Here is an 11452-nt window from a genome sequence, read left to right as displayed (position 1 = left end):
CTTTCAAAGCCATCCATAACCTCTCTCCGTCATATCTCTCTGACCTGATCCATGTCGCCACACCCTCACGTTCCCTAAGATCTTCTTCATCCATCCATCTCACTGTCCCCTTATTTAAACTGTCCACCATGGGTGCCCGAGCTTTCAGCCGCTCTGCCCCACATCTTTGGAACTCTTTACCACCAGACCTTCGTAACTTAAGACTCAATATCCCTCTTCAAATCAAGACTCAAAACACACCTATTCCTGACTGCTTATTCATTGTAATCATCTTATCTTCTCTATCTTTGTTGTTGTTTTTATCCAATTTGATTTTATTATTTCGACTTTGTACAGTGTCCTTGAGAGCCCAGAAAGGCGCCTTGTAAATAAAATGTATTATTATTATTTATCAACAACACCCAGAAACGCCGCTGAACTCGAGCTAATCTAATATGGACTGATGCAAAGTGGAAAAGTGTTCTGTGGTCTGACGAGTCCACATTTCAAATTTCTTTTTGGAAACTGTGGATGTTGTGTCCTGCGGACCAAAGAGGAAAAGATTCATCCGGATTGTTCTAGGCGCAAAGTGTAAAAGCCAGCATGTGTGATGGTATGGGGGTGTATTAGTGCCCAAGACATGGGTAACTTACACATCTGTGAAGGCACCATTAATGCTGAAAGGTACATACAGGTTTTGGAGCAACATATGTTGCCATTCAAGCAACGTTATCATGGACGCCCCTGCTTATTTCAGCAAGACAATGCCAAGCCACGTGTTACATCAACATGGCTTCATAGTAAAAGAGTGCGGGTACTAGACTGGCCTGCCTGTAGTCCAGACCTGTCTCCCATTGAAAATGTGTGGCGCATTATGAAGCCTAAAATAGCACAAGGGAGACCCCCGGACTGTTGAACAACTGAAGCTGTACATCAAGCAAGAATGGGAAAGAATTCCACTTCAAAAATGTGTCTCCTCAGTTCCCAAACCTTTACTGAGTGTTGTTAAAAGGAAAGGCCATGTAACACAGTGGTAAAAATGCCCAAGTGACAACTTTTTTGCAATGTGTTGCTGCCATTAAATTCTAAGATAATGATTATTTGCAATAATAGCAAAGTTTCTCAGTGTGAACATGAAATATCTTGTTTTTGCAGTCTATTCAATTGAATATAAGTTGAAAAGGATTTGTTGTATTCTCTTTTTATTTACCATTTACACAAGGTGACAACTTCACTGGTTTTGGGTTTTGTAGTCTATTAATCAGTGGCGGGCTGTGAGTTTCCCACCTAGGCCTTCAGTGATGTCCAACTTCACTGATTACCTCTCAAATTACTATTGTATATTAGGACTCCTATGGCCCCGCACTACTTTCCACAGCCCAGTAGGTGGCGGTATGAACCTTTCAAGTCGTGGCTGCAAACTGCCAGTAAAGAAGAAGAAGTAATGGATCGAAGCTCCTTGTTTCTCTCGCGAGATCTGACAACACTGCGCGTGAACTGAGCAGGACGAAGAAAAAACAAAATGGCGTTTGGTAGGAGAAGACGTTACTGTGGTTTGTTATAGTGCTTTTTTTTCATAAACAGCGCGTACACGTACACTTATGTGCTTTTTGATAAGAGTAAACGTCGTTAATAATTGTTTAGGTCTGGATACGTTAGTTTAAGCGCACCTCGTTGCTGCCCGTACTAGCTTAGCTTGCTAGTTAGCTTAGCTTGTTAGCTGCTAACGAATAGACGCGGTTTTATCAACACATCGCTAAGCAGAGATCAAGTGTGATTGTGTGAAAAGGTGCGAAATAACGAAAGCAGAGTACAAGGAGGAACTTTGTCCAACAAAAGAGGAGAAGGAGCGACAACATCTAGTTTTTTTTAGCGCGCTAATTAGCTTAGCGTGCTAGTTAGCTTAGCTTGTTAGCTGCTAACAAAGAGAGGCGGAAGTGATCAAAACACATCGCTAAGCAGAGATCAAGTGTGAGTGTAAAGTGTTGTGATTGTGTGAAAATGTGGGAAAGAACGACAGCAGAGTACAAAGAGGAACTTTCTGGAACCAAACTACTGGACGCTGTTGCTAAGAAACATCAAGTTGTGTCACACAGAACAGGTTTGTTTACTTCTCACTCTCACATGTTTATTAACTTTATAATTAATAATCGGCAGTGTCCTAAAATATATAGTCTGTAAGAAGGTGAATTGTCATGTCGGTCTAGTGGTTAGAGTGTCCGCCCTGAGATCGGTGAGTTCAAACCCCGGCCGAGTCATACCAAAGACTATAAAAATGGGAGCCATTACTTCCCTGCTTGGCACTCAGCATCAAGGTTTGGAATTGGGGGTTAAATCACCAAAAAAGATTCCCGGGCTCGGCCACCGCTGCTGCTCACTGCTCCCCTCACCTCCCAGGGAGTGATCAAGGGTGATGGGTCAAATGCAGAGAAACATTTTTATCATTGGTACTTTAACTTTTTTTCAACTTATAGTGAGGACTACTTTGTTTTTATATGTTTAATAGACCATCAAGACAGTTTCAGACAGAGTATTTATGAGAGGTTGATGTTCCTCTCAGTTTGTAACATCAACATGTTTACACAAAACTCACACAGTCACATAAAACGTTGCAATTAACGATAAATGGCTCATTTCCTAATTCTGACCTACATGCATCAAGAAGTGAAAGTAAACATGTACTGTCAATCATCTTCCAACAAACAAAGTAGTCAACACTTGATTTATGAGAAGAACATAAAGGTGACTGACTTTCCTTCAGCGTGTCGTAGATGGTCTCCAAGTGAATGTGGGAGCTGTGCTCTTGATGGAGATACTCCATAAAAACACCACATAGTAAAACATGTTTGGGTAAGAGTTCCTTTTGGCGAGGCCAACAAAATGACCATAAAGAAAAGTGTTTTGTATCATTCATGACGAAAATATAGTATAAACGTTTTTTAAGTACCTTTGTTTATTAATAATAATTATATACAGCATTATTCACATGTGAATAATGCTGTATAATAGACTGTATTTATGTTCTTCACATGTGAATAATGCTGTATAATATACTGTATTTATGTTATGCACATGTGAATAATGCTGTATAATAGACTGTATTTATATTATTCAGATGTGAATAATGCTGTATAATAGACTGTATTTATGTTATTCACAAGTGAATAATGCTGTATAATAGATTGTATTTATGTTATTCACAAGTGAATAATGCTGTATAATAGACTGTATTTATGTTATACACATGTGAATAATGCTGTATAATAGACTGTATTTATGTTATGCACATGTGAATAATGCTGTATAATATACTGTATTTATGTTATGCACATGTGAATAATGCTGTATAATAGACTGTATTTATATTATTCACACGTGAAAAATGCTGTATAATAGACTGTATTGATATTATTCACACGTGAATAATGCTGTATAATAGACTGTATTTATGTTATTCACATGTGAAAAATGCTGTATAATAGACTGTATTGATATTATTCACATTTGAATAATGCTGTATAATAGACTGTATTTATATTTTTCACATGTGAATAATTCTGTATAATAGACTGTATTTATGTTATTCACACGTGAATAATGCTGAATAATAGACTGTATTTATATTATTTACACATGAATAATTCTGTATAATAGACTGTATTTATATTATTCACAAGTGAATAATGCTGTCTAATAGACTGTATTTATATTATTCACATGTGAATAATGCTGTATAATAGACTGTATTTATGTTATTCACATGTGAATAATGCTGTATAATATACTGTATTTATGTTATTCAGATGTGAATAATTCTGTATAATAGACTGTATTTATGTTATTCACATGTGAATAATGCTGTATAATAGACTGTATTTATGTTATTCACATGTGAATAATGCTGTGTAATAGACTGTATTTGTTATTCACACGTGAATAATGCTGTATAATAGACTGTATTTGTTATTCACACGTGAATAATGCTGTATAATAGACTATTGATATTATTCACATTTGAATAATGCTGTATAATAGACTGTATTTATATTTTTCACATGTGAATAATTCTGTATAATAGACTGTATTTATGTTATTCACATGTGAATAATGCTGTATAATAGACTGTATTTATATTATTCACATGTAAAAAAATACCTAAGTGTTTATTGTCTATTGTGAGCGAACTGTGGTGCTGAATTTCCCCCCAGGGATCAATAAAGTACTTTCTATTCTATTCTATTCTATTCTATCTATTGTTACGATAATTATTTTTGATTTCCATTATCTTTAAAGGGAAACGGCACTTTTTGGGGGAAATTTTGTTCACAATCATTATGAAAGACATGACGATGGATGGATTTTTAAAATGCATTCTAAATATTAACCCTTGTGTGGTGTTCGGGTGGCTGGGACAAAAAATAATTGTTTAGGTACACACTTTTAACACAACACACAAAAGAACATAAACAATTTCATTGTGTTAACAGTGTCAGTCGAAAACTATGTCTCTTCTCTATTATTTGTATTTACTCATTCACCCAACAGACGTCCAGCAGACCCCCCACATTAAAGAGGAAGAGGAGGAAGTGTGGATCACCCAGGTGGGAGAGTGTCTTCCAGGGCAGGAGGAGGCTGATCTCACCAAGTTTCCACTGACTGTTGTCTCTGTGAAGACCGAAGACCATGAAGACAAACCACCTGAGTCCTCACAGCGTCATCACAGTCCAAGTAAGCACAACATCCACATATCATTTTATTCTCAGGGCATTCAGTCCATCACAACTGGACTGTTCAGTTTGGCTTCTCATCCGAGTAGTCTTCATCAGTTCATGCTCATAGACTTCAAGTCTTAAAATCTAATGATCAACTTTATGGTCTTAGAAAATTCTGTCAAAAGCCTTAAATCCGCATTTGCAAAGTGTCAAAAATTCTATTAACAATATTTTATTTAAAATAAATGGGTAAGCTTATTATCTGTCAGACTTTCTATGTTATGTTCAACTTGACATGCAGTTGCATCACTGAACTCTGCTAAGCAATGTGGTCTACATAAAACACACAAAGGCAAAGATATTTTTCAAAGGGCCAATTTATTTCAGGCCAGAACAAATTGACACAATTATTATAAATAGCTGCAACATAACATACATAAGTAACAAACAGCATAATAACAACATAGTTGTAAACCAAAGAAGGCACACACGACAAACACACAAAGCCTAACCAGGCGTTTTTTTCTCTCAAGGAATTGTGAAATCAAATCATGTCTTCAGGAGATCAACACTGTACTGAAGCCCAGAACATTCTACGCATTTCCCCAGTTTTAGTTTAGAGATAAGGAAAGATTGGCCTGGCCCACTAGGATCCCTCTTTATGTTTGTGAACTTTATAGTCTATACATTTAGAGTGATGTGATAATCAAACACTCTAGAATGAAACAGTATATAAGATAATTCACAAAGTGTGTGTACCTTCAGTGCTGAATGATGAGCAGAGGCAGAGTTTGGAGAGTTTTCTTTAGCTCGCTTTCCATGTTTATGTACTCACTGTCCAGGTACTTGGAAAATGTTTTCCCTGCCATTTGCCTTTTGACTCCCGGTATCATGCTAATTAGCTTCCTGAAAGCGGGTGACTCCACTGTAGAAATAGCCTGCATGTCTTCTAGCACAGTGGTTCTCAAATGGGGGTACTTGAAGGTATGCCAAGGGGTACGTGAGATTTTTTTTAAATGTCTGTCAAAAAGAACTGTTAAAAGAAATGCAACAATGCAATATTCAGTGTTGAAAGCTAGATTCTTTGTGGACATGTTCCATAAATATTGATGTTAAAGATTTATTTTTTTGTGAAGAAATGTTTAGAATTAAGTTAATGAATCCAGATGGATCTCTATTACAATCCCCAAAGAGGGCACTTTCTATGTGTAGAAATCTTTATTTATAATTGAATCACTTGTTTATTTTTCAACAAGTTTTTAGTTATTTTTATATCTTTTTTTCCAAACAGTTCAAGAAAGACCACAACAAATGAGCAATATTTTGCACTGTTATACAATTTAATAAATCAGAAACTGATGACATAGTGCTGTATTTTACTTCTTTATCTCTTTTTTTTAACCAAAAATGCTTTGCTCTGATTAGGGGGTACTTGAATTAAAAAAATGTTCACAGGGGGTACATCACTGGAAAAATGTTGAGAACCACGGTTCTAGCACATACGCTGCAATGGCTCTATCAATGTTGTCCTGGCTAGCAGTCCCTCTGTTAGAATCCAGCCGCTGTTGCTTAGGTGGTGGTGGAGGTGGAGGTGAAGTGTGTCTCTCTTTACTAGCTTTGTCCAAGCATGTTGCTTTTGTACCTGTTTCAGCAGATTTGAATTGCTGTTTTGGGCAGTAGATAGGATCTTTGATCCAAGACACAACTTACATTTAACTCAAATGTTCTTTTCTTTGTGCTCGACAAAAGAAAAGTAGTTAGAATATCTCCATGTTAAGAAACTCGACTTCGGCTCCGGCATGATGTCTTGTTGTTAGTAAACACAGACACAGACAAGGATTTGCTGACGTGTTTGCCTGGTCCAAGTTCCCCTGTACAACAGGAGCACTCTGGTGTTTTTAGGAAGTTGCTGCAAAAATGTCTGACCCCCAACTTTTGAACTGAATTCGGGAGGTCGAAGTGGTCATCAAAAACCAAAACAGACCCAATAGCAAGAAATAGTTTAAATATTTAAATTGGTATTGCTGCACCACCATCCTGTGTTTTTGTCTGATTGATGATAAGTGTGGTTAAACATGTGATCATCCAGTGACAGTGAAAATTTGAAGTATAAGTATCAGTATTGGTATAACCATTATTGCCCCTTTGATTAATTACTTGTTATTGGATCCATACCCAAATGTGTAGTATCACCAAAGCTAATGTAAAGTATCAAACACCAGAAGAATAAGTGATTATTACATTTTAACAGAAGTGTAGATAGAACATGTTCAAACAGAAAATAAGCAGATATTAACAGTAAATAAACAAGTAATTAATAAGAGTTTTGACAAAATAATCCAACTGTAGATGATATAATAAGTAACTGAATATTTCAGAAATTCCAAAATAAATAATGCATTTTGGACCATATAACCCATCCCATTTAAAAAGTCTTTCCGCCCTGGCTTGGTCTTATTTCCTGTAAATAATGTTATAAAGAGCGGTGTGTTTGTCCCCCACAGATATTTCAGGCCAGTTCTGTCAGGTTCAAACACAGAACTATCTATTAAACAGGACAAGAAGCAAGGAATCAAACAGAGACAGGATTCAATTTAGCTCATGAGGAGAATGCGTGAAGCTGCACACTCAGTTACAGTCTCACCCCACGCTCTAAGGCACAACCCCCGCATTCCCCCTTTTATTCAGGAGTTCCCGAGTTAACATCACTGAGGCTGCTTCTAAAGGGATGGGACACATATTACGCAAGCAGCCCTAGCAGACACAATACGTGATTATTCAGGATGCAAATGTGATGAGCTTGTGATTTGGCCCTGGCTCTGCTTTGTCTGCGTGTTGTCGTCTTATCTTCGTTGAGGTACTTGAGGTCCGCCCTTGGTTGTTTGTCAGGCTGAAAGACAGAAACTGCTGCTGCGAGGCAACTTGCAGTGGAAGATAACAAGTTGTGTGCCTTTGCACCAAAAGAAAAGTACAACTTGAGCACAATAGATAATAACTATAGAAACGACCTTTAAGCACAAGAGTTGTGTGATAACTTATACATCATTATTCTAACAAGTTCACACAGCTATTTGGTTTTCTTTGGTGCATGTAAACATACTGAATGCCTCATGTGACTGGGAAAACCTGGACGTTTCTAAAGCGTGTGTTTGTCTTCTCGTGTTCCTGCAGACGCCTGGGAAGAACATCTTCTCCCTGAGCAGCAAGGGCGGCGCTTCAGGATGGAGCAGGAGGGGCCACAGCCCTCCCGCATCAAAGAGGAAGATGAGGCGCCACAGTCCCTGCACATTAAAGAGGAAAAAGAGAGCCCACTGACCTCCCACGTTAAAGAAGAAGACGAGGCCCCGCAGCCCCCTCACATTAAAGACGAAGAGGAGGAACACAGCATCAGTCAGGAGTTCCCAGTGATTGTTGTCACTCAACTTGTTGTTGAGCAACTTGAAGGACTGGAGGAGGTTGATGTCACCAAGATGCCAGTGACTGGTGTGACTGTGAAGAGTGAAGATGATGATGAACATCTTCCTGAGCAGCAGAAGTGGAGCTTCAGGATGGCGACGGAGGAGCCACATCCCTCCCACATTAAGGAGGAAGATGCGGAGCTACAGACCCTGCACATTAAAAAGGAAGAGGAGGAAGACAGCATCAGTCAGGAGGGAGAGCATCTTGAATGGTTGGAGGAGTTCCCAGTGACTGGTGTCCCTGTGAAGAGTGAAGGTGATGAGGTCAAAGGTGAAAGTGAGGAGAAGAGAGAGGCGGAGCCTCCAAGCAGCAGCTCAACTCAACACATGACAACAGAAGCTGATGGAGACCACTGTGGAGGATCACAAGCAGACAAGCTCTTAGCTCCACTATCAGATAGTCAGGACACAACGTCACACTCTCCTGACACTGATGATGAACACTCTAAAGATGATAAGACATGTCACACTGACAACACACACTTCACATGTTCTCACTGCGACAAAACCTTTAGATTCCGTTCCGAACTAATAGCACACATGCGAAAACACACCGGAGAAAGACCATTCGAGTGCTCAGTTTGCAGTAGGAGATTCTCTACGAAGTCCACAATGAAATTGCACAAATCGGTGCACAGTGGAGAAAAACCTTTTATCTGTTCAGTCTGCTCTAAGGGTTTTAGACTGAGACAGGAGTGGAAAATACACACGAAGATACACACAAGAGAGAAAGTGTTTAGTTGCAGTGCGTGTGGTGAAAGATTCTTTACCAAGTGTAAGAGACACAAGTGTGCTGGTAAAAAAAGCCGCAGTAGGGGGGGCAACGTGGCTCGGATACTACCGCGGCCGTGCCAGCCGACCCAGGGTTGCTGGTTCGTAACAAGCTTCCGTCATCCGAGTCACGGCTGTAGTGTCCTTCTTCCCAGTGCCCCAACTTTGTACGCAACCGCTGGGCCCCTGATGCTCTCAGTGTCGGGGGTGAACTCGTCCTCTTGCCGGTGAAACTAAAAGCTCCAGTCCATGAGGAGGACCTGATGTTTAATTTGCTCAACAGCATCAGCAGATGACATTTGTTCGAGACTTTTTCTGTGACATTCTAACACCATATAACACGTGTGACATCATTGTTGTGTGTCTAACACAAGCTTGGTACTATACTTCTAACATTTATAGCAGTGGTGGGCCGTTTAAAGATAAAAGTATTGTTTTATTGACTTTCCCTAAATATCGAAAAGTATTCATATTCTCTTCATGTCATATTATGCTCCTTCCAGTGCTGTTGTTTATAGGATAGAGTTGTTATCCAATCAGAATTCTGCTAGCTTATGTTGCCATGCTCTATGAAATCTACCCGAGGCCTTCAGAATCAACAATGTCTGTGCACTGTCGGTGAACGGACACAAACATTTGACGGACAGTTGCGATAGCTAATCAGATCACGAGTTGTCAGTAAGACCTTCTACACTATATTGCCAAAAGTATTTGGCCACTGTTGCGTTTGACCAGATGTTCCTCCAAGTGGGATGTAAAGCGCTGGTCAGTCCCAAGTTCCTTACATGACATATAAACTGACTCAAAGGTACCACCAAGCACAGACTAGGTATTTTGTAATTTTATTGTCAAATATTTGAGAATAGAGACCAGCCTCGAACAACACATACGAATGCGCAGCCCAAGTTGATCTGGCATTCCAAAGGAAAAAGCAACTCTTTTCACACAAAGAAAGCCCCATCTCCCCCCCACTCCTCTCAACACTGATAAGAAGAGAGACTTGGGGGTTGTGTTCACATTCCTGATGGTTTACGACCTTGTCTAAACAGGCAATCTGAAGACAAAGAGAAACTAGTATACAGAGTATACATGGAAAAATATGAGCTGATTCAAACATGATTATTTAAAAAAAATAAATAACTCTTAAACATTAGCATTATCCACAATCCCTCTTCAGATCTTATCCAAAAGATCTCTCCTACGAGAGCAACACCTCTAAAGCACGCCCTACATTAAAGTAGGTGCTGTTTTGGTTTTCGAGCAAGCTATCGATAAACAATCAAACCATAGTTACATGGGAGAGAGAAGGAGGGAGTCAACGTCAATGTCGTCATTGTCAGGGAAGGAAACTAACAGTCCCTGAAAGTCACCACTATGCTTGACCCCCTTCAGTGACATAGCAAGCCCAGAACCAGGGTGGGGTTGACCTTTGACAGCTCTAACAATGATGCGGGTGCATAGAGACCTAGCACAAGGGGCAATAAGGCATCAGCATGAGGTTATGACGGCCAAGAAAACTCCAATGGAGACCAGGGCCGACTTAATTAGGTCAGACCACCTGCCAAAGGTGTTATGAAGCCAATCTTTAAAGGGGTCAGAGACACCGGAAACTTCAGTAAGTTCTTAGGCTCTGAGGCCTTCTAAGGCGCTCTGGACCGAGCCATCGGGGGCAGCATTGTTAGGAATGAAGGTACAGCATTGGTCACCAAACATTGCACACACACCTTCTTCCTTGGCTAGGATGCGGTCAAGGGCTATGCGGTTCTGGATGGCCATGAGGGAGGTCGGGACAAGTTGTTCAGCAAGTCCCTCAACGGCGTCACGAGTCAGGTTGGTCAGTCTCAACAGATTATAAAAAACATAGTTAATGCGTTCTACATTTTTAGTAGCAGTCACAGGGAAAATAGCACCAATGATAGGAAGGTTCTCGAAACCTGCACAGGATTCACACCACAATTTGTGTTGTGAGGGGACCCCTCTTGGTTGTCCAATTGCATCAAAGTAAACACCATCAGGGTTTCTCATCAGATCAAAGGAGCCCTTTACACTCCTTCGAGATAAAACATGGCGGCGTCGGCGAGAAGTTAGAGAGGCCGCTGAGACAGAAGTTACAAGGGGAGTTAATTTGGTACCCACTAGGGTGAGTGGGGTCACCAGTCTAACCATAGCACAAAGCCCTACGGATAACGTTGGGATTCTAATGTACAATCTGTGCTCCCCACAATACCAGAATAAGTCAGCTCTTGCCCAAGGGCCTATCCTTGAACCATCTATCAGTGTGGTGCACCAGGAAGGGTTAATGTCACCCAATTTGTTGGGGGACGAAGAGGGTCCTTTGAATTGAAAACACGTGTAATTCAGCTTTTGGGCCACAAATGGAAGAAGTCGGGTGGAATTGTCAACAGGAGGGTACACACTAGCCAACAAATCACACCCTGGTGGCGTGGGTTCAGAGAACAAGGAAATAAGACAGTTTGAGCCATTTATGTCAGTCAGCTTAAAAGGGGCGGGGTAAGTGTGGGGAAAAGGACG

General features: G+C 40.1%; 1 protein-coding gene across 1 annotated transcript; it reads left to right on the top strand.

Annotated features, from left to right (window-relative positions):
• Positions 1-1497: 1497 nt before the first annotated feature.
• LOC133641117 (zinc finger protein 567-like) lies at positions 1498-11449 on the top strand. The gene is made up of 3 exons (XM_062034992.1): positions 1498-2080; positions 4525-4707; positions 7863-11449. Exons 1-3 carry the CDS (start codon positions 1981-1983, stop codon positions 9149-9151), a joined length of 1572 nt encoding a protein of 523 aa, XP_061890976.1. The 5' UTR covers positions 1498-1980; the 3' UTR covers positions 9152-11449.
• Positions 11450-11452: the final 3 nt, after the last annotated feature.

The sequence above is a fragment of the Entelurus aequoreus genome, linkage group LG23 (genome assembly GCF_033978785.1).
Source record: "Entelurus aequoreus isolate RoL-2023_Sb linkage group LG23, RoL_Eaeq_v1.1, whole genome shotgun sequence".
Classification (NCBI taxonomy): domain Eukaryota; kingdom Metazoa; phylum Chordata; class Actinopteri; order Syngnathiformes; family Syngnathidae; genus Entelurus; species Entelurus aequoreus.
This window is presented reverse-complemented; position numbering and strand designations above follow the sequence as displayed.

Bases quoted from the DNA above. Each gene is read 5' to 3' on its own strand.
- LOC133641117 (XM_062034992.1), top strand. From the start codon at position 1,981: ATGTGGGAAAGAACGACAGCAGAGTACAAAGAGGAACTTTCTGGAACC. The intron at 2,081-4,524 runs GTTTGTTTACTT...TTCACCCAACAG, and splicing joins AGTTGTGTCACACAGAACAG to ACGTCCAGCAGACCCCCCAC. The intron at 4,708-7,862 runs GTAAGCACAACA...GTGTTCCTGCAG, and splicing joins ACAGCGTCATCACAGTCCAA to ACGCCTGGGAAGAACATCTT.